This window comes from Pteronotus mesoamericanus, unplaced genomic scaffold (genome assembly GCF_021234165.1).
Source record: "Pteronotus mesoamericanus isolate MK-2021 breed Mesoamerican mustached bat unplaced genomic scaffold, CSHL_Meso_final scaffold_21, whole genome shotgun sequence".
Classification (NCBI taxonomy): domain Eukaryota; kingdom Metazoa; phylum Chordata; class Mammalia; order Chiroptera; family Mormoopidae; genus Pteronotus; species Pteronotus mesoamericanus.
The window spans coordinates 22,234,921-22,259,351 of NW_026555310.1; the positions used below are offsets into that span (position 1 = coordinate 22,234,921).

Here is a 24,431-nt window from a genome sequence, read left to right on the forward strand (position 1 = left end):
TTGAAAATATCTTCAGCTCCTAGAATAATAGCACATAGTAGGTGCTCATAAATACATTAACTGAATCTGTATGGACATGCAGGAGCAGAATAATCCAACCTTTGAAATCCTAAAGATTTTCAAGATGGTTACAAAATGGCAACTCAACAGTATGGTTTTTCTAAGTGTGTCTAGTGACCTCTGCTGGAATATTTACCAAGGGAACCAAATACAAATTATTTTTTCCTAATGGTCCTCTCACCTCTTTTTATAGAATGATAAAATATTAGTGTGAGTGTGAAATTAGGGATCAGGAACTGTTGAGATTCCTTCTCCCATGTTGGGGAAATCCCGCTTCCCTCTCTGTCTGGATGACTGCTCTATGTCTGCTCTTAGTTCACAAATGTATGCTTTTAGTGTAAATCCTGGAGGAGTATTCAGGGATATTTATTATCCCTGATCTTATTACATAAATGAATGCGTTTCTTTTCACATAGATCTGAAAGTGGGGGATTCACCCAAATATCATGGATGGATGAAGATATGTCTCATGGACATATTTCATGTGGTTCCATTTATTTCACATTTGTTGATTCAGGGAGCAATTTTGAAAAAGGCATTCCCACTACAAAGAAAATATTTGGTAACATGTCCTCATGTTGGGATAATAGGGTCAAAAGAGTTATATGTCTACCTTGAGGGGTTCTCAGGAGAGGATGCATTGCTGAGAGTGCTGGTCCTTAAAGCAAAACCTTGAGTGAGATCCAGGAATCAAGATTTTCAAAATAATGAGAGTGGGGATGAATGAAATAATCATGAGGTAATCTGATTAAACTTTCTGTTTTACTTATTCTCTGTACGGTATCAATGTATGTACATATGTTCATTGCATACAATTTGTAGAATACTAGTAAAGAAAAAGAGAATGCATAAATATTAATCATCAGTATCACCTAAAGAAACCAATGTAAGAATTTTATTTATCTTTATGTCAGTCTTATATATACTTCACTAGTAGAAGTAAATGTATACTTTTTGTACAAAATTGAATCAATTGTACTATTTATTTTGCTTTACATGTGATTTATTTTTATTTAGTATGTCATGAAATATTTTCATTGATCTAAGGTCATTTCTCTCAAAATATAATTAATTATTTGAGCAGTAATATATGCATGTGGCACAATATTCAAAAAAATTCAAGAAAAATAAGCCTCCTTTTTACTCCTTTCCTCTGCAACAGTAACTATGAGGGAATGCTTTTAAGAGACCACTGTATTTGTTATGAGTAAAAGGGAAAGTTATTAAAGTGGTTAATATAGTGCCACATACTATAGCTGAGAAGTGGCAGATTGGACATGGCCCCCAAAATGATCATTGTACAATCAAGCACATGGTACCTGGCACTTACTGTAAATCAATGAAGTGTTACAGCGTAATTTGGATATTGCGAATTGGCCATCCCGGGGCTTGTTTTTCCCTGAGCAACCAAACTCAGGGCTGCCGAGGCCGCACACTGCACACTCGCCGCTGCGTCACCCCGTCCTCCCATTCCCACTGCTTGTCAGCACGCCCTTCTGTTCGGTGTTGTGGGGATTTGTATTTGCAGGACTCACAGAGGTTATGTCAACACAAGCAAATCATTTTGTGAAAGAGAAACTCATTGTGATAATTTGGGCTCCTATCTTTACTACTTTAATGCTTGATTTTTTTTTGATTAACCACAGAACATCTCTCTTACCAAGTGAGGGACTGATGAACTGCATACTTAAATTTACTTTTATAGACATAGATAAGAATCACATATGCCAGGAATCATGAAAGCCGTTTACTTGATTCACATTAATTTATTAATATTAGATACTATGAGGTAATGAAATATGGTTTTATCTATTTTAAGTAATTAAAATGGGGCTTAAGTCAATAAGGCCAACTGTACAAAAAATGGCTAAAGACCTAATAAAAGGTTACAAATAGTACTACTAATAATAAATAGTAAAAATAAAATAGTAATAGTATGAACAAGTAACACATTATTTTATGATAATTCTGCTTGTAATTCTAATGTGAAGAATATTTTGTGTGAATTTCAGTTCTATTGTTATACAGAATGACAATGTAAAAATATTGATTGTAAGCTAAATTTATAAAGTAATATATTTCAAAATTAAGCATGCTTGTGTATGCCACTAATCCATTTAGGAACAATCTAGAATGCATCTGTGTGTTTGTGTATGTGTGTGTGTGTGTGTGTGTGTAAATTAATTAGCATGTACATAAATACATGAAAAAGTAAGTATTTGGCATTTACTAGCAGGTGACCTTGGTTATATCCCAGAACCTAATATATTTTGCATTTTACCCATCTTTGGACATTTTTATATACATTAAATTATTATTTATCAATTCAAAATATTTGCAGTAAAGTACAAATAGGACTAATATTAATTTCTACTGACTCATAGATCAGTCAAAACTACATTCTTTGCATGTGATACTCACACACGTACATTTATATTTTTTTCACGGAGAATTTTTAAAAAAGAAATTAAGAAAAGAAAATCTAAAATCTATACTTATCTTCAAAATCACATTTGCAGATGTAGAATAAAAGAACTAGGAATAATTTTTTAATGTTCTAGAACTGAGAATCAAAAGAGAGAATTACACTTAGGAAATATAAAATGATTGAAAGCATATGAAAGTATAGAGATAGACCCCGGCCAATTCTACATGTGATCTAAAATGGTCTGCAAACTGTATAAGGGGAATCGCTAATCTCAGATCACTTTGGAAGTGATGAAATAAACATTGGTGACTCTGTGAGTCTAGGAATTTGGTCAAAAGGACAAGGGCTAAAGGTCTGGACATGTATCATGATCAGTCTAGAAGGATGGCACTGTCAGAGGGGGTGCTGGCCTAAACCCCAGACTGGGGATTTCACTTGTGATAGCTAGCTCTGGGTTGTTTGGGTCGATTCAGACCGGAGATACTGTACTCAGTGGACCCACCTGAAAGACAGCAAAGAGAACCTGACAATTCCTCCTTCAGCCGGTAGTTCGCTGATAAGCACAAGAGATTTCATTCTGCTGATACAGTCCTATGAGAAGCTACCTAAGCCTGAGATCCACCAGCCTTGAACCTCTGCGTTTCTAAAGCACACCACTACTAGAGTTAATTGAGAGTGGTTCAAACAGGTTTCAGGGACTGGAAGAAGAATGCTCCGAGGCCGATCCCTGTCTGTGACATCCCTCAGCGGGCTTCCCCAGTGGGAAGTTGAAGAACTTCCCGTGGAGGATTTACTGCTCTTTGAAGCCGCTTGGGAAGTGACCAATAAAGGTTTGTGCTGGCCCTGAAGGTGGATATTTGACAGATTGCTGAACAATGTAGATTAGGAGAATGAATTAATGAAATGAATTGCCAGTCAGGAAGTATTCGAACTGAATATAAGTTTACATTTCACCGTGTTTATTTCTACAGGCAATAAAAACTTAGACTTGTGTATATGTGTTGAAGGGAAAGTTGAAAGTATTAGTTTTTGCCAGCAAAAGTGCATTTAAATTAAAATTTGAAATCCATGTTATGGCAAAATAGAAGTAAAAAATTGTTTATTTACTTTTTAGTTTCTATGGTTTTTTCAGCAAAAAGCACAACTTTATGCTTTATTTTATGAAGGACTCTACCTGGTCAGGATCAAATAGAGACTTTAATTTTATATATGTTAGCCATTTTTTGAAATATTTATTAATGTTTCTAGTAATTCAAGATCAGTTTGGAATTAAAGCTTTAATTTAGAAGCAGCTCAGAAGGCACAATATTGAGCTCCTATTAAGAATAAAATTAATTTGTCAGTAATATATACATAGAAGTTATAAAACAAAAAAGGAAATCAACCTAACAAAATTAAAATAATTTCCTAATAAGGTATAACCTCATTTTGCTGGATTAGAGAAGGGAAAATGGAGTACTAAACCTAAATGATTTTAATAAGAAAGGTACATGTAAAATTATAAAAAATAAATTTCTTATGGGTTGATATTCTGTAGTTTAAAAGTGTCAAGGTTATTGAGGGAATATTAGCAAGAAAATGTAAGTTTGGAAGGTTGAATTCTTTAGGGTCATAAAAGACCAAGCAAAATGATTGATGGGTAAAAGGCAAGTGGTAACCTGTGGAATTTAAAGTACCTGAAATGATAATGTGAGTATGATACATCACTTCCTTTTGGCTAAACAGAGCCAGCATAACCTCGAAAGCAGAGGAATGATGTTTGACATCTGTTCAGACTCTCACTTTATGCTAAACATTCAAAGTTCTCATGTGCATGCTTTCATAAAAATCACAAAATCAAAATTAAAAATCAGTTCTGCCTATGTAGAAATGCACCGAATAAATGTTAGAGAACAAAGTGAGGAGGACACAGAGGACAGAAACCTTATTATAGAGAAGTGAAGTATTTTATGAATATCTGTTTCCAATGTTCTTTTTCCCAGTCTCAATGTTTTTAAATATCCCTCACATTCCTGGGAACAGAGCCATCTCTATTCCACATAAATCTCTGACTGTGCCTTTAAATAAATGTTTGCTTTGCAAAGTAGGCAGGAACTCAAAAATTAAGCTTGTTGGTGGAAAAAACTGGAGGAATTTACTAGCACCAGCAAACAGTTCAGAAGATGTCTGTGTGCATTCCCTCCCCTGAGCAGAGGGCCCTTTCTTCTTCCTTTTGTTCTCTCCATCTAGCAAACCTCAAGGAACATAGTCTCCCAGTGCTGGGCACACACTGGTGAAAACTGTTATCCATGGATTTTGTGTCCTGCTGACATGCATGCTGATGTCAAGGCCTAGAATGGTGCTTTGTGCATAGAAATTGCTCGAAAGATTTTTCCTTTTGAATGAAGGAATGAATACATTTATTTTCAACCTCTACATTGCCTTTGATACTTATTTTCTTTTACTTCCCATGCAAGAGAAAAGGAGTTTTGTTGTCTCGAGAGGCAGCCCACACTGTGATTTACCCAAGTTGATATCATCTCTAGCATATCTTTATTTTAATATCTATTACAGTCTGATTTTTAGAGGTGTTTACATGAACAATTATTGTGTTCACCTCTGACAATACATTGGCACCATAGTTACTTTTTAAATTTTACTTTGAAGTTTTGTTTCCCTCCAGTTCATAGCCATGATAGAGGCACGGTAGACATCATGAACCCAACTCCTCCGTTTCATCGATGAAACACACATCTACAGACATGAATGACCAAGTACGTTACAGGGCTGGGCCTAGAAATTAGGTCTCCTCTGAGCCCACTTCTCTTTTGAATTACTACACAAGAATAAAAAGTAACACATCTATTGCCTAAGGAGATTTTCTATAGGTGAAAGAACACAATGCTTATAGTCAAAGATCATAGATTCCCAAAACTTTGTAAAAACATCCCTTAACCTATCTGAATGTCAGTTTCTTCATGAATGAAATGAATGTAATATGCCTCAGCCATCTTACAATGGTTTGAGGTGGAACAGGAAATGTATTTATATCCAAGAAAGCAAAAGATTTCTTAGAGAGGGGGGAAAAAATCCTTACCATCAAAATTTTGCCAACAAACAATGAAAATGTGTAAAATGAGAGAGTCATAGTTAAATTATTGGATGCTAACTTTCGGACTTCAAAATAACCTTTTTTTACTTATTCATATTACCCTTGAAATTTATTGCTTTTATTCATTCTTCCATTTATTATTATAATCCAGTTATTATTATAACTTTACTGAAGAGATCCATCAAGTGTCTATTACACGTCAGGCACTGGGAGATGAGAAGCACAGAGTTTAACAACACAGAATTGATCCCCAGAAGACAGACATTGAACATGCACTTTAGTCAATGTGATGAGTATAAAAAAAAAATACAAGATGCTCAAAGACCACGTAATGTGTGTGTATTTTCAGGGCCAGTATTATAACTAGTTTGGAACTTGAAACAAGCCTCTTACTACAATAATGACTTCTGCCCAGACTTTCCTCAATCATTGTAGGCTATGAATCGATGATCATGTCGAAGATATTTAGGATCATTAAAAAGAGTTTAATGAAACTTGTCACCAATAATGAATGTTAATATAAAATTCATTACAAAATGAGTAAGTCAGATCATTCATTATCTTACTGACTTTGACTTGGAGTGATTCCATGAGTCAGTTTTTAAACACAAAAGCAGGAAGTGGAAAAAAAGATAGGGAACAGGGTTGCTACAGTCACGGGTGACACAATAGTTTGGGGTTGAAGTCCCTTTGCCTGGTGTGGATGTGAGCGGGCTGTCAATGGCACCTCAAATTATACCACATGAAACACACAATCTATGGAAGAACCATGCTTGGTTCACATACAGCTTTAAGAGGAGTCCCAGTCTCCCCACGTCCTTTTCATCCCCATTGTCATATCTGTAACCCTCTTGTATAACACATGGGGTTGACACTGTGGTATAATCAAGATGGGTGCCCGTGGTCTGGCTCTAAGTGTCTCACCACTGCCTGAGACTGCAGCTGCTTTGATTTGTACCACAGACCCAGAAAAGCGCTGGGCACACAGACATTCGTTGACTATCATCACCAGAAACATTTACTTTCTCTTTTTACCAGCTCTGCTGCTTCAAGGAACAATGTTCTGTGTAATGACTACCCCAGCTTCTGCTACTGTGTCTTGAGACAGAAGGATAAGATTATTAGCTATGCATGAAAGTCATATGACTTCCAAATTCTGTAACTTTTAAACATTTAAAAATAGTGAAGATACTCCTAATGTATATGCATATATAAAATGCCTTCTTTTGGCTGCTGTTCATATTTCGTACTATTTTGGAATCCTGATTTTAGCAACATCAGCAGTGTCTCTAGCTGAGAACTTGGGGTTGTATCTACCTCAGTGATATATACGCCTGGGGTTGGGGGGGCTCATTTTCTATTTCTAATGAAAGGCCTGGTACTTTGCCCTCACACTAAAGATACTCCCTTGTTGTTTTGGAAAAAAAAAATGTAGATCAATAAAATCCAAAGTACATGTTTGAAAATGAAGGATAAATCCAAAATCAGTGAACTACACTGTGGTAAAACAATAATTCGTTAAAAATGTGTTGTTGAACCTCTGGTTTATACCTCAAATTTGAAAATAGGAATGACCTTATATCTATGCCATCACACTCACTTATAATTAGCAGGCCAGGAGAGGAGTTTATGGCAAACAGAGTGAAAAGCAAGGGAAGCTAATTGGTATATATATATATGCAAAGGACAGAGAGAGGCTAAATTGGTGCTTGAGCACATGAAATGCGGTAAGAGGCCCCCTCCACAGAAGCACTGTACAGAAAGACGTCTGGTGGGGAGAGATTTATTTACAATCAGCCCTCAACCAATATGGGGCAGATTTTTATTTTTAAATGTTATGTTTTTATTCCTGATCGACTGAAAGAACATAGCCATAGTATTTATAAACACTGTAAAGCTATTTGGGGACTATCTATATCAAGACTGATGTCCTCAAATAGGAAATAGCAAATTAATTGACTATGTTCATCTTTACATTTCAATTCTCAAGTCTAACTATTTATTTTTTTAATAAAAAATTTCTCTTCTCCCTTATGCCCTTTAGCAAATAAAAATGTGTTCTCATTTACCCAAGTGTATTTGAATTTGAAACACACAATCTAACAAAAAAAGATTTTCTAAAATCTCAGGACAAGATACATAGTTGCAAAAAAGAGAGATTTCAAGAATAGAAATATGAATTAGGCATTTAATGAATGTGTGCCATCAGAACCTGGTAACACATCCCCTCGATAAGATGAAGAGGAAGGAATTAAGTCAGCAGAAAGGGAAAATTATTTGAATAAAACATATATACTCACATGTATAAGCTATAGGTATAGCTTATATATATTCTATAAGTATCGCTTATATATATAGCTATATATGCATTTAAATATGTGCTAAAATATGACACACTTTAAAGAAAAGTTTTTAGTTGCCTTTGCAAATTATTTCTTTAAATTTGTTTTTCCTCGAGAAATAAGTCTTATGGTTTATAAAATTTTCTGGAATTGGGGAAAATATTTACGTGTACTTAAGGTCGGCATCAGTTTACGCAGACTCAGGATCCTCGCTGAACAGGCAGGCGAATCGTGTGTGTTCTGTTCCAGCCTTTGCCGGCAGGATGGGCGGCTCCTCTTCACGGTTTCACGCTGTCCTCGCCGCCCGCCGTCTGAGCTGTAAGAGTGCCCGTATTATCAGGCTGCTCATCCAAAAGCCTTTTCTTAGAGATGAAGTTTTTAAGGAAAATAAGTTTATGTAGGCTTACATAAAAGCTGCTTGCATGTAATATTTACATTTTGGGGGTTACATTAGCTCTTCTGTTTTATAAATTAATGAATCCTGTTAGCATCATATAGTTGTATCAACATTTCGTCTTATTTCTCAAAAGGCAATTTACCAAAAAAGTATACTTTAAGTGGCTCAGGCTTAAAGAAAAATTCACAGGTGGCGGTTCTACCTTTTGGCCATAGATTGTGACTATCAATCATATTTATTATTTAAAGTCTAAGCTACTGGAATAAGAAATTTAAGAGATACAGTAACTATCAAGCCCTATATCCTGATGAATTAAAATACCTTATGGAGAACTGTAGTAAAAAATAAAAAGCTTTTTTCTTAATTAAAAAAAAAAACAACTGCTCTTGGAAATGGAGTTGAAGATTGGTGCCAGGGTCTGTATTGGCTTTGGGATTTCCACAGAATTTCTTGAGTCGTACCATTGTCTATAGCTCACAGCACAAAATATTGCTCGAGAAATTGATTCAGACTTTTTATATTCTCATATGAGATGATTGTTTAGAGCCAGCACAAGAAATAGCCTGTCTAAGTTTACTGAAGGTCTTCTTCTTGGCCTTCCCTATTCTTCCTACCTGGTTATTGCACCTCAATACCGAATACCTATTACTCTTCATTTGCTCTCATTCACAACCTTGGCTCTATCCCTTCCTTCTGCCTAAAATATCCTTCCCCATGATATCCACCTGCCTTATTTCTTCATCCTTTTTAGCACTTACTCAGAGATTACCTTTCTTAATGAGGTCTAGTTTTGAATAATGCTACTACTACCTGCCCTTTTCCCCAAGCTAAATACTGTTTTACTCCTAGTGGACAGATGAGCTAATTGAGCCTTAGGTTAAGTGAGTCAGCTAGTTCAATTTAAGTTGGATAGAATTTTTCAACATTATAATATCCTCCAGGACAATATTCTATATGTGGACATGCTGAATCCAAGGGTATATATATTTTCCAATAGCATATATATATTTTGGCTTTGTGTTTTAATAGTGATGGCCACAATGCCAGAGGGGAAAAAAATGAAATACCAGAGGAAAATTTGCATTTGTGTCATTGTGTTTGACATGACAACTGGGCCAAACATTTCCCCTCAAAATCTATCAGCTCTTTCTTCTTGGCAAAAGCTACCTTAACTTGGTAGCTTAGAAGGGAAAGAGCTCTTTAGCTTGGGGGATTGCTCATAATTTCAGCAGTGACTGTTACTTGGACACTGTAGGAGAAGGGGTGAATGGTGGCTGCTGCGGCTGAGGGCATATGGAGTGACAGTGGCTATTTACCCCAACTTTGACACTCAACTGTGGGCAGAGCATTAAACCTTGTATGTTTCATTCCAGCGGGCTCTTCAGATTCCTTTGAAATGTTTGTGCTGCTCCGCTGTTGCCAACCTGCTATTCTCTGGCATGCACCCAGAAGGGGCTTTAAAATATGCATGAATTGAACTAAGAGTTAACTGTTTATTAGGGTCCTTTAAAAACTTTCTCTTAGAAAGTTAAATAAACGCTTGTGCTTGGTAGATCCTAAATATCTACTCAAAAATGGGAACTCGCTTCCATGCCTTTATTACTTAAAATGAATTACTGACCTGAATGATAATGGAACATTTCTTTTTAACAGTTGGTGGCATCTATACTGTGATTCAGACAAAGGCCAGAATAACAGCAGATGAATGGGGAGACAATTATTTTCTGATTGGCCCCTATTTTGAGCAAAATATGAAGACTCAGGTGGAACAGTGTGAACCTGCAAATGAGGCTGTTAGAAGAGCAATGGACACAATGAACAAACATGGCTGCCAGGTAAGAGCTTCTGACTGATGCTTCACTTGACACGTCTTAGCCAACTGTGATGGGAAAGCAGACCATTTACATTAACTCACAAGAGAACACCATTCATCTACTAAGGGGAAAGGAGCAGGTTTGTGAGAAAGATGATGAACTTGATTTTAAATAAGTACATGTTTAAGGCACCTTGTGAAGACCCTAGGAAAATATCTAGTAATCTAATAGGTTTGGAGTTCAGCAAAAGGTATAGGATAAATATATTCCTGGGGAAGTCATTTGTGTCTAAATTGTGGTTGATATAATTAGTGTTGATAGGATTATTCAGTGGAAGTTTATAGACTAAGAGCAAAAGTTTTGAGCCAAACCTTGGGACGTTAATGTTAGAACAGCCACACTAATATAGGTCGGAGAATGCAAAGTAGAAGCACAGATAGTGATGTAGAATGAAGAATGTCCAAATCCTAATCCTCAGAACCTATGAAAAAGTTACTTTATACAGCAAAAAGGACTTTGTGATGTGATTATGGTCAGAATCTTGAGATGAGGCAATTGCTCTGGATAATCTGGGTGGGCCCAGTGTAATCACAAGCGTCCTTATAAGAGGGAGGCAGTAGAATCAGAATCAAAGAGGAGATGTGACAATGAATGCAGAGGTGGGCACAATGAGCCTTGAAGGTAGAGGAAGAGGCCATGAACCAAAGGGTGCAAGTGGTCTCTAGAAGCTGAAGGAGACCAGAAAACAGATTCTTTTCTAGAGACTACAGATGGAATGAAAGTCTGCTAACATGTTAATTTTAACCCATAAAACCAATTTCACACTACAACCTCCAAACCCGTAAGATAATTAATGTATCTTGTTTTAAGCCACTAGGTTTCTGATGATTTTTGTCTTCACAACAGAAATAATGAGGTCAAGACAAGGGAGAAGTAAGTTTCAAGTATGAAGGAGGAAATAATTAGGCCAAATATTAAACCGATATCATTTTGGTTTAGCAACATTAAAGTCATTCATGGCAACTTGTTAAATACAGCTTCAAAGAAAGGAGATGTTAAATCATGGCAGTGGGTTGAGGAATGAATAAGTGGTGAGAAAAGTGTATAAAAATTGTGGCTATGAGTTTTTTCTATGAAGAGGAAAGAAGTAGTTTCAGGGTGACATGATTTTGAGAATTAGTATTTTATTAGATGTAAGTGAGACCTGACAATATTTATATGCCACAAAGTAATATCTAGTAAACAGGGAGCAGGTGAAGGTTCAGAAGAAATGGATGATTGAAGAAAGTAAGGTCACTGAGAATGGGAACGCGAACAAGATTCAAAGCACTAGTGAGAGAAACATTCCTCTCCCCTTGCATTTAAACAGGGAGTACAGGGTGAATGCAAATAGCGGTAAGTCAATGAAGAATTCAGTATGGTCTCACTCAATGTTTTTGATGGTCTTATTGAAGAAGGAATTAAAGGTCATCTTAGAAGCTGGAAGGCAAGTGTTAAAATAGGAGAATTTAAAGGAAGTGTTAGGTAGCCAAGATGGCTAAGAAAGGACTGGGAACCAAAAAAGTCCAATTAAGGGGTTTTATTTGAGGTGAGACTCTGCAATCAGGCAGGCTGAGTCCGAACAGACTGCAACAGCAAGGGAAAGGGCAGAAGGTTTTTAAGGGTGTATAGTAGACCGCGGTGGCGGGGCGGGGGTGTCACCCTGCTGATCTGCTCCAGGTGTCCTGGGTATAGGTGTTTGCAAGACAACGTCCTCTGATCAGGAACAGCTGATTTGGTGCCAGAAAGTCCAGATTGATGGGCCTTGTTTCTGGGAAAAGCTCTAGGTTAGGAATGAGTGGGAGGCGTAAGGATTCAACCGGTTTCCACCAGGATGCCGGCAGTTGCTATGCCTCTGTTGCTTCAGACAGTGGGGAGTCCTGTGGTCAGGTATTTAGCCTGTGACGCATACCTTCTTTGTTCCAGCCTAGGCAGTGGCTTAGGTCCTCCATGTCCCAGTACATTCTAACAGGAAGAATTTCTAAAAAATTGTTCAAGGGATAGATAAAAGGATTCCTGAACACCTTTGATGTATCTTTGTGACTTTTTAGTGTCAGAAATATATACACAACTGTGACTTTCTGCAGCAGCAATCTGTAGCCTGAATGAAAGTGCAGGACGTTGAACAGATGCAGAGTCCACATTGTTTAATTTCAGCATTTGTTTAATTTCACCATTCAGCAATGGGGCAAATTAGCAAAAGTCTTGAAGGTAATTGTGCAATTGACTGAATTAATGGTTAAATTGATAGACAGTCAGTCTGAAGAATGTAACAGAATTACATGTTGAGCTACTATGCTAGATTAACAAGATAATGCATTTTAGGAAATATATTTAAGATTTCTGGCAGCAACCATATTGGGAAGCACTTCAAGTAATGTTTTTAATGAGGAATAAGAGAAATCATATACATTTGTCAACAGAAAAAACTTTTTCTAGCAGGAAATATTTGCAGTCCTGTTGCATAAAGGCAAATAAGTGACACAAGTTGTTAAAGATACAGAACAGTTCATCTTATGACTCTATCATAAAAACATAGGCTGTGATATTAAATCATAAAACCATGAGCCCAAGGTCACAGGAGTAATGACATGGTCTAGATACTTTGTTTTTAAATGGTCAAGTTTAATAAAAAAACAAAATACTTGGAGATTTTAGATGAGTGGATGCAAGCCCATTCCATCTTCAAGCTCCAGTATCAGATGCTTTGTGGTGTCGCTGTGGTTTTCTGTATAACATATGTAATTTGCTATTGAGTTCTAAATGAAGCTTATATCTTCCAAGCACAAATACATTTCCTCCTTTCCATTACCTAGCATGACCATGTTCTTTATACGGCAGGTACATTTTGGAAGATGGCTGATAGAAGGGAGTCCTTACGTGGTGCTCTTTGACATAGGGTATTCGGCTTGGAATTTGGACAGGTGGAAGGGTGACCTCTGGGAGGCATGCAGTGTTGGCATCCCTCATCACGACCGAGAAGCCAACGATATGTTGATATTTGGATCTTTAACTGCCTGGTTCTTAAAAGAGGTACAGTTTATGGTATAATCATACAACAGAGGAGCAGCACAATTGAGTTCTGGGCCCAATTTTAGATTAAGTGAATTTTGAGATGATGCCATTACTGATTGTCCTAGTGCATTTCTGAGAAAGTGTTCAGCATTCCTCAAACTAAATACCAACATTTGGAACAGGATAATAATAATGCTTATTAATATTTACATCATGTCAGGTAAATAGAATGAATGATGTGTATAACAATCTACTTATATGTCTGCTACATAGATGATACTCAATATATATGCAAGAAAAAATAGTATACATCATGCACTATGTATATGAATTCTAGGAACAAGGGAATCGAAAATAGCTTGAAATGTTTGGTTTGTTTATACATGAGTACTTGTGTAACTGCAGTGACTTTTAGTTATTTTCATCACTAGCTAAGGGCTGGAGTGATCCCAGCTGATGCTAAGGAGTCTGTAGCAGTGAAATATCCCATAGATGAAAATGTTTTTAAAAAAAGATATTAAATGAACCAAACCTGCTTTCTCCTAAGTCCTCAAAGCATGGTAGTAAGATTCCTTTGTCTTCTTTGTAGTACCTCAGGAGGACGATGCCTAACCTAAAGTCAAATTGTGAAGAGAGAGCATCCCTAGCAAAGTGGGGGTGTGATCTAAGGACAAGTCACAAAACTGTATGGTGGGAGTATGTTCCCTTTGGCCACTCTTTCTTACTGGTGAAGTCATATTCCAATAGCCATAAGGGGGTGCCCTGAAACAAAGGAGAGGATGCAGAAGCGGTCCTATTGCTTTGTGTGGATGACAGAATAGGAGAAGAGTGAGGTGCTGGTGGATGTGGTCTAATGGCTGATATGAACTCTTGTGCTAGCATCTGTTAGTGTTGCCAACTCTTTCTCTGCAAACTGCCTCCCTGAGCTACTGCCCCAGGGCTGAAGCCAGCCTTCAAGTATGCATTTGTGAGTGTGTGTGTGTCTGCTGTCACCCCTTCTATTAAAAGGAATAAAGGGGACAGAAGCAAGAAAGTTAAGAGCCCCAACTTCCTCTCAAGTAAAGCAGTTCCAGAAATACCTATTGTCATTGGTTCAAAGGGTAAACAAAGACACTGAAAAAACCTCATGGGTTTTCTGGGACTGTTTCTGCTGTTACCTGTTTCTGCTATACCGTTAACCTATGCAACTTCATAGCTGTGAAGAATTTTGTGAAGAGCAGATACTTTAAGACACAGAGGATTTAGCCTTAGTCAGTTGTTCTCAGAGAGCATATCCTAGACCATCAGTAGCAGCATCATTTGTAAACTTGTAAGAAATGCAAATTCTTGCCTCCCAGCCCAGAACCATTGAATTAAATTACCTGAGATTGAGACCCAGATGTTAATGCTTAACAAGCCTTCCCGTGACCTGATATATGCTAAGTGTAAGGACCTCTGGGCTTCGTGGACATGCTACTGAATCCTATATAACACACTTGCTAAGTCTGTATGCTTCATATTTAGAACCCTTTAAATTGTGCTAAAATTTACAGGCATGATAACTTTCCTTATGCCCTGGGCCATGAACAAGAACAAGCTTCAGCAACAACTTTTCTAAATGCTTCTTTTCTGATGTAGGTGACAGACCATGCAGAAGGTAAACATGTCATTGCCCAGTTCCACGAATGGCAGGCTGGAACTGGACTGATCCTTTCTCGGGCGCGAAAACTTCCTATTGCTACAATTTTTACCACTCATGCCACACTGCTTGGGAGGTATCTCTGCGCAGCAAACACTGATTTTTACAACCATCTTGATAAGGTAAATGGTCCTACGATCTTCTCCTTTACCACCTTTTTTCCTGATCACTGAAGCTGAAGGATGAGAAGTATTGATCTTGACATTTCATCTGTCAGCCAGATGGCAGAAGTGCTCTTTTAACTAATCAATATCCATGACAAAGACTCCCCTGGGGGACAGAGGGCTCATAGAGCTTAACTATGTTCAGAGTGCGGTAGGGTGTAGCAGTGAGAGGCGGTGCGTGTCTACTGGGGTGCAATAGTTCCAGGATCCAACGTGGCACGGGGGCAGGAAGCTCTGTGACACAAGGTGCGGCTCCTGTCTACCCTGGAGCATGGGAAATGCTGTGAGGATCCCGAAGCCACGCACAGCTCTGAGGGGCAGGCAGAGAGAGCTGTGATTCTAGACAGACAGCTTGCACTGTGAGCCTTATTTCCTCTATCCCGGTGAACACATGGTCAGGTTTCTCCTGTAACTCTGCAATGCCTAGGTGGAGTTTTTGTTGGGGTCAAATAAAACAGAAGTTATTCAAAAGAAGGATGTGTGTCCTTATGACCAAAACAGTTGTGTCTACTTGCTGAGAAGCCTGCCCAATTCTATGACTAAAAGTCATTCAGCTTTGACTTCTTTCTTTTATTTTCCATCAGTTAAATCAGATAAAAATATATCTTTTATATCATATTACAGAAAACAAAGCATGTGCATACCATAAAGTCAGGAGTTTTGCAGATTTGGTATCTATCTTGCCAATCAAGTCAATTTACCATTTTTGGTTTCTGTTTCATTATCAGGAAAATTAGGAAGTTGGAATCTTGATTTTTAAAGACTTCCCAGTTTAGAAAAGTGCTAGGATTCTATGAAACAGAATGTACAGTGTGTATGTGTATAATGCATAAATTATACTTAGATAACAGTTATAAAAAATTATACTACTACCTCAAAGACACTTCGACACTGAATGCAGGAACGATTTTCCTGACAAACTAACATTTGCAAGGCAGTGAATTGTCTGGATGAGAGCTGACCTATGAAAAGGTCAGCCTACCCTAAAGGTCAATTGTAAACATAAGATGTACATTTAAAATAAAGTCACCACAGGATTCAGAAAGGCAGGACAACAGAAAAATTTCCTAATGGCATATGATATCTCAGTAGACTAATAAGGGCGAACCAGTGAACTGTGATAAGCTCAACAACCATGTTTCTTGGAGAAGAGCAGACTTTGATTTTTGTGAAGGAGAAAATGTTAAAGATGATATCAAATATTTTACTACAGAATACTTAGAGCGTTATATGATAATAACAACAATAAATAATATACATCAGCTATTATTTGTTTTTAAGGAACAAATGCATCATAGTATGTAGTTATATCTTACAACTTTATCCACTTGACAAAGGTCAGTATTTATATCACACAGTCATCGAATAGGATTATGTATCTCTCCAGGGTAAAGCCCCTCACTGGTTGAAATGTATGAGCATAGTTAGATCCCAGCCCATTGTTCTAATAAAATGTCCTGCCCAGCAGAAGCACTAGTAAATAACAAGTAGTCACAAACTAGATTTTGAGTTAAACTTATAATCATTTCTTACAGACAAAACCCTATAATTATTTTCCATAATAGGCCCTCTCTCCTTGCTCACACTGGGTTTAGAATTTGGGTAATACATAAAAACATCCAATTATACACATGAAAATTTTTTAAAAGGTCAACCTAAGAAATGAGTCATAATTTATTTAGTCTTTGATACAAGACCCAAGATCTATTTCAGTAAGTTCTGGCTCAGGTAAGTAAACATGGAGTAGGGGTGGGAAACGGGAATAAAAATAAAAGTATTTCACTTCTATAAAAGCGGAAACATGGAACTATTTTACTCAAATAATAATTGCTAACTAAAAACTTTTTGTTGTTAAGCAATTCACAAAGGCCTTGTAGTTGGTTTAGTTAAATTTATTAGCTAAAATAGCATTTCAACCATTTTTAGCCAGCATGTAGATTTCTGAGATTCTCCAAGATATTTCCAAATTTTTTCTTATGAGATAACTAATGCTTTTTAAAAAAAGTTTTGTTAGGTTTTTGGCCTCTCTTTTCTTCATAGCAACAGAATTTCCCTGGTGCCATCTGGGATTAAAAGATGGTAAAGCCAGCCATAGACAATCATTTGATGGATTTTAACTCTTTCCTCTGACAAGGTTTTGAGCTAGTCAGTTTCATTTACTGGGTTACTGTCTGCTGTCACTGGACTGTTTTTTAGTGGCTGATATTCACTTTACATCATTCTTTGTTCTTTTATACGCATTATCCAGAATTCAACCAAAAAAGCTGTGAGATACAGGAAAACACTGGGAAGTTCAGTGTTTTAAGAAGCAGGCCCAGGCGTGTTTTAGATGTTGGAATTATCAGACAGAGATTTTAACATTCTATCATGAATATGGGGAAAAGTAGGCAACATGTGTAAAGAGACAGCTGCTGTAAAGCCACAGGTGTGGCTAGGCATGCCACAGGCCTAAACGATGAGGGACCCCGTGGGACCGCGAAAGGCAGAAAAGCACGCACAAGTGCCTGTCCTCGCCAAGACCTGCATCTACACATACTGGCTTACTCACTTAGAAAACCTTTCTTTCCATCTCTGCATGTCTAAATATTAAATGCCATCCCATATATGAAATCATATTCTTCTCAACAATAACAATAAATAATAACCATAGCTAAAGTTACTGAGCACTCTCTATGTGCCAGGCACTTTTGTAAATATTTGACAAGTATTACCTTATTTGCTCGTTGCAAAAAGCTCAATGAGATAAAAAAACATTTCATACTTCTGTCTAGAGTTATTTTTCTTAAACACAGGCTGTGTCTTTACCATATCACTATACAAACCCATTCAGTGTTTCCATTGCATACAGGACGAAGGCTAAATTCCTAGCCTTGTCTTTAGGGAATTCTGGGGTCTGACCCTCTTATAGCCTACCAGGATGTTGCCTTATGATGTCTTTACATTCTACACCCAAAGCCACCATCACATCAGACATTTTGGTATTGTCTGCACATGCCATACGACTTTATATATAATATTGGGTTGGCCAAAAAGTTTGTCTAGACGCATCTTTCGTTTTCAGCAGTACCTATTGATTTGGATATTTTTAATTCATCGGCTATCTCCCATGTGGTATAACATATATTGTTCTCAATTAATGTCTTTATTTGATCATTATCAACTTCAACTGGTCTGCCCGACCGTGGAGCATCATCCAATGAGAAATCTCCTGCAGGAAACTTTGCAAACCACTTTTGACATGTTCGCTCAGTCACAGAACTTTCTCCATACACTGCACAAATCATTTTTTGTGTTTCAGTTGCATTTTTACCTTAAAATAATAAAGCATAATATGCTGAAAATGTGTACTTTCTTGCATCTTCAATATTAAAATGGCTACACAAAAATTCACAAATTTTGATAATTTTTAAAAATGCACTCTGATATGACAGCTGACACAGTACAAGCTAACAGAATTGTTTTGAATGAAGTGAAAGACAAGTAAGAGCTACTAGAGACATCTTACAGAAAAAAACAAATGAACTTTTTGGCCAACCCAATATTTGTTCTTTAGGGCAACTAATTTTTCAGCCTAAAATAATCTTTCCCCAAATTAAACTTTTATATCCAAGTCCAAATGCCATTTTAGCCATCTAATTAACTTAGAGACATAAAGATGAACAACTCATGATTCTCTTATATAGTATGAGATAAATTTCGCTGTCCTGTTTTGATTTTATACCTTATTCGGGCACTTCTTCATTTCTGCCTAATATTTACCCATTTTCTCACTAATTTATAAGCTATTTGAAGGTAACAGAAACACCTAAATTACTCAATAAATAATGGTTAAATGAGGATTTGGTTGAATAAATGAGACCAGCCATATATAGCTTTAAAGAAAAACTGCTGCCGATCTAGGGATACCATATATAGAGCCCTCACTCAAACATTTTCAGAGAGTTGTTTCCAAACATTACAATCATCAAGAGAATATTCTAAGAATTTCCTTGTTCTAATCTTTAGAGTCATTTAATAAATCTTTTTTTTTTTTTTTTTTAGTATTTTCCTTTATATGGTGTAGTATTTATTGGGACTGACTTGTTGATTCAGTTAGAGTCTAAATGGTATAAAAGCAGGTGACAGCACAAGTTTGGAGTCAGGCTGATTTGGGTCAATTTTGGGCTCTGCTGAGATGCATAATAAGAATGCGACCTTGAGAAAGTTCTTTAACCTTTAAAAGTTTCAATTCCTCCTCCATAAAATGAAGACAACATATGCGTTGGTGTTTTGTGAGGATTAAATATGATATCCTGCTTAGAAGAGTGCCTGATACATAGTGTTGAAAAGCTTCTAGTATGAAAAGCATATTGCTGATGCAATGCCAGAAACTATATAGCTCTTTCTCTCAGACACCGCGGCTTTCATATACAGCTATATGAGTCCTTACGTTCAGCAACTAAGCCAAAGGCAAAAGCCCACGCACCTGTTGCCAACTATTTAATTGTGGGGGTTTGGCTTATTGTGTTTTTTTTTTTAGTTAAAATGCTCAGAATAATGAATGATTGCACAATCTAACACACTGTCTAATTAAAGTAACTGTACACTCTTGGAATTATATATTGGTAGGACTTCTCTAACTATGGGAAAGTATTTGTTTTTTTTTCTTTGCCAGGTTTCTTTTCAGTGAATTAAGGATAATAATAATTATCTTTAGTTTTGCTATCAAGTTTAATTCAGCTTTATTTCATTGTTTATGGGCAAAAATATGATAAGGGCCTCAGGAGAAGAAATTAGCTCAATATTTATAAAATGTGGGATAAATAAAATATAACTAAAACGCCAAAAAAATCAAGATTTCTATATGATTATAACAGAGTGGAAATCCATTTATTCAGAGGGTTACTAGCAGTTAGGAAGCAAAAATGAAGTAAACGGCACCTTTTAAAACCTAAGTAGCTATATACTTAGTAAGGGGTTTAATAAAAATTATCATTACTTTTAGGGGTCATTAAATTTTACATAGTCTCATGGGCACACAATAGGAGAAATACGTGATTTTGTTTTGCTGGTGTGGAAGAATCAGTGTAAGCAATTGCATATGTGCTTGTTTTTGTGTTTTGTTTTGTTTTGTTCTGAACAGTTTAACATAGACAAAGAGGCCGGGGAAAGGCAGATCTACCATCGGTACTGCATGGAGCGGGCCGCGGTCCATTGTGCACACGTGTTCACCACAGTTTCTGAAATAACAGCAATAGAGGCAGAACATATGCTGAAGAGAAAGCCTGGTAATTATTACCCCTGAGATTGTCACTGGTCTTTCAGTTAAATGGCATGAGCTTATGAGAATTTTGTTGAAGACAAAAAAAAAAAAAGCATAAAACAGTAGAGGAAAAAAGGTTTTGCCTCTGAAAATGCAGATTAAGAGCAACTCCTCCATTGGTTGTTACAAGGATTAAACGAGTTACATGATGAAGCGTTTAGAGCAGTGCCTGGTGCACAGTAAGTGATAAAACTATAATAATCGTTATTATTGCTTTTCATTCTATTATACCATTTTGTACCAATGCTATTTCAGTCATGTACTCCTGATTCCCTACTTCAACAATTTATTGTGAAAATTTATGAATGTTGCAGTCTATGCTAGTCCTAAACCAGAAATGTTAATAGAAATCTAACTTTATAAATTTAAATATACTGTTTTTCTACAACTGTACCCTCTCTCAGAAGAGCATTTCAAAAAGATTTTATTTTTGCTTTCCCAGATGTGATTACTCCAAATGGCTTGAATGTTAAGAAATTTTCAGCAGTACATGAGTTTCAAAATCTACATGCAATGTACAAGGCTCGGATACAAGATTTTGTTCGAGGTCATTTTTATGGGTATGTTGATTGTGGTGGGAGAGGAAGAGGTGGGTGGAAGAGCGTATAAGGGGGATGAATGGTAATGGAAAAATACAATTAATAAAAAAGAATACTCTTAAAAAAGAAAATTAGTGTGTGATTTTAGTGATCTCTAGTAAAAAGAAAACAGTATTGTTATAATACATGTTTATCTTTCCCAGTTCCCTTTGTATTTTAACTGAATTCATGTGTACATTTTGTTTCTTATGCTTTATTTTATTTTAAACTGTTTCATTTTGTTTTAGTCATCTGGACTTTGATCTTGAAAAGACATTGTTCCTTTTCATTGCTGGGAGGTATGAGTTTTCAAACAAAGGAGCTGACATCTTCCTAGAGTCCTTATCCCGGCTAAATTTCCTGCTGAGGGTAAGAAAACTCAAAGGTGCTATGTAATGCTTTTGTAGGAAGACTTCCTTCTGTGGGCAGTAAAGAACTTTCTGGTTCCTTAAATAGTTTTCATGAGAATACACTATTATGAAGATTTAAAATAACAACCTTATAAGAAATGGCTTTGATCTTTCAATGTACATATTGGGTTTGCTACATTGTTCACTTGTGTATTTGCCTATGTCCTTAGTTATATTTTTAGGAGAGCCACAAACTCATCCCATTATATGTGCTATGTTTTAAGGTTACATTATAATATCCCCCCAAATGAGTTTGTAACCACTTGAAGAATAAATATAGAGAAATCTAGAAAATGGAGAACAAAATTTTACCTTTTCAGAAACTGGTAAGGGCCAATAATGGAAGCTGTGGCTTGGATATATGGCAACAACAGGCTTCCTGATGCTAAACTTTGGTATTAACTCAGCTGTGTCATCCCAGGCAGCTCCAGCCATCGCTATCTGCCCCCAGCAGAAGCAGACCTTCAGAGAAACATGCACCTAGGAGGCAGCAGACACACGCAACTCTGTTCCCCACCCAACTGAACGGCCACACCTCCTCCCCTAGGCCTGGTGTCTTGAACTATGAAACTAGGAGATCACCCCCAACATAGACACAGGAAGAAAGGGAAAGGAAGTCTCCACTCCCAACAATGTAGAATAATTTTTTTGCTCAGAAGACAAGACTTAAGATAGGTTCCCAACTCATCAAGAAAAAAAAACATTTCTGTTAAAAAAAACTGTGCCAATAAAAGCAATTATAAAAATGGTACCATGTCAAGCTATTGATTAATGTCATTGGCTTGTATTACAATCCTATCGCATAAAATATAAAATAAATAACAGTAAAATGGTCACCGGAGACCAGTGTAAAATTTCTATCTTATTGCAATACTGAAACAACCTGAACTTTCCCGAGCTCTGTAATACTCTCCAACTGAATTTTTATTTCCTGGACATAGATTTATCATTGCCTTAGAGCAGACATTGTAGTAAGTGTGCCAAAAGATTTAGAAACAGCATTAGTAAGGAAGAAGTATATTAATAAAAACCCAAGTCTCCAAAATAAAAGAGAAGACCAGAAAGATTATTCCTGAATAAGCTGGAATAACCTTATTTTAACATAGTTTCCTTTACAAGACATATTTATTTTTCCTTGAATCTTATCTAATTGAAGTATTAAGGTGTTTACCCTTTTCCCCTGGGTACCCTCATGCAGCATATTCATCTTGAGATTCATCAATGGCGCTTATATATGTAGTTCATTCTTTTTATATTGCTGAGAAGTATGGTGTTTCATAGCTATACCACTTTGTTTATTTATTCATCTGTTTGTGGATATTCGGGTTGCTTCCAGTTTTGAGTTACTGAAAATTAAACTGTCATTTATATTTTAATGCACACACAAAAAAGGTTTTTTCTGGGAGGTATGCAGGCTTTCCTGGGAGATTTTGCCACACAGCCCATCAGTCCTGCACAGATCCTGGATCTCTTAAAAAAAAAAAGACTATGTTATTTAAATCTTATTTCATCACATTTCTTAGTATGTACCTATTCAACAAACTTTATAGATGATCTCACAATTATATCAAATATGTATTGTGTTTAGGGACATTATTAATCAATTTATCCATACCTTTATTAAATATTCACTTTGTTTTTAGATGTGAAGAAAAAGCCAATTAATATTATTCAACACATCAAAGATAGATATGTCCCTGGGGAAATGAAAAGAAGGCATTCTCTTTCCATATGGTACACTTATTCTTCATTAGCACGTTGCTCCTCCTGGCGTGAGTTTCCTATTCTATGGCTTCCACAAACTTTTGAATCAATTGTCAGGCCCTAGAGTGCAGAGGCCACAGATTAGGTGGTAAAATGCTCCACACTCAGGAGACAGTCATTTCCAGGATACATGAGCATTCATTCATCTGTTCATGGTTTAAGTGAGTTTATGCTTTCGTTCCCGTGGCTGTTGGGTATGTCATTTCCTTCTGAGAGATGCTAGGGCAATGGTATTTGTTGGAAGAGGAAAAAACCTCATAGATGTTAGAGTCAAAAAACACCAGTTAGAATCCCAGCTTTGCCAGTAATGTGTTATAAGGGGTGAGACTCCTATATGGAACCTCCATTTCTCTCTTTTGACACTAGTAAAACAAGGACAGTGGTATCTATTACGAATGGTTCTTGTGAGGATTGGGTGAAATTATGCATTTAAAGCACCCAGTACAGTGCCTGCCACAACAAAATGGCTGAGTATATGCTTGCTTCTTTACATCAGGGCTAAAAAAAATAAAATGTGATATTGTGAGAATCAAGACATGACAGAAAAATGAAAAGAATCTTTTGTGCAAATCAATGTGTATAAGCTAAGGAAAAAAATAGAATAAACCAAAATTAAATCCTCATTAATTTTCCAATCTGAAATTTTAAAGAATGAATTTTGACTCATTATTAGCTCATATAAGTGTGAGCTAATATCACACAAAAGACTGTGATATCAATGTTAATTGCTATATATTTTAGATGATTGATACCATAAAACAATTTAAGTGTGAATTTTCAAATTGTCAATCAATAAACATCTACTGAAAGCCCAATTTAAATTGAAATTCTTGAAAAAGCCTCAGGAAGGGGGGTGCAAAATTCTCTGTAAATCATAAAAAATATTCTTTTTATCGAAAGATATTTTTAAACACTTTTTTTTGAAAGTTTAAGGTCCATCTGTCACACGTTTTATTTTATCTTTGGTCATTGACTCTGTTGTGTTTTCTGATCCCTCGTTAGATGCATAAAAGTGACGTCACAGTGGTGGTGTTTTTCATTATGCCTGCCAAGACAAATAATTTCAATGTGGAAACCCTGAAAGGCCAGGCAGTGCGAAAACAGCTGTGGTAAATCTCACCTCTCGTAATTGTTCTCAAGCAATATCTGTAAAGGGTTATTTTTTATGTCCATGATTTCTGACATGTACCCCTGAACTATGTTTTCCTTAAGATTATTATAGCATAAATACTATTTGGTTCTCTTCTTATTGGGCTACTATGTTAGATTATGTAATGTCTATACAACCATGTTACTATAAAAACTTTGGAATGAGCTACCATGAAAGGATAATGCCTCTTAGAAATCTT

General features: G+C 36.5%; 1 protein-coding gene across 1 annotated transcript in view; it reads left to right on the forward strand.

Moving 5' to 3' along the window:
• Positions 1-2,796: 2,796 nt before the first annotated feature.
• Positions 2,797-24,431, forward strand: part of GYS2 (glycogen synthase 2) — a 42,430-nt gene continuing 20,795 nt past the window's right edge. The window contains exons 1-8 of the mRNA XM_054591350.1: positions 2,797-3,318; positions 9,972-10,153; positions 13,013-13,204; positions 14,804-14,986; positions 20,151-20,295; positions 20,773-20,890; positions 21,157-21,277; positions 24,085-24,191. Of these exons, the coding sequence (XP_054447325.1) occupies positions 3,198-3,318; positions 9,972-10,153; positions 13,013-13,204; positions 14,804-14,986; positions 20,151-20,295; positions 20,773-20,890; positions 21,157-21,277; positions 24,085-24,191 (1,169 nt within the window). The 5' untranslated portion in view covers positions 2,797-3,197. The remainder of the gene's footprint in view (positions 3,319-9,971; positions 10,154-13,012; positions 13,205-14,803; positions 14,987-20,150; positions 20,296-20,772; positions 20,891-21,156; positions 21,278-24,084; positions 24,192-24,431) is intronic.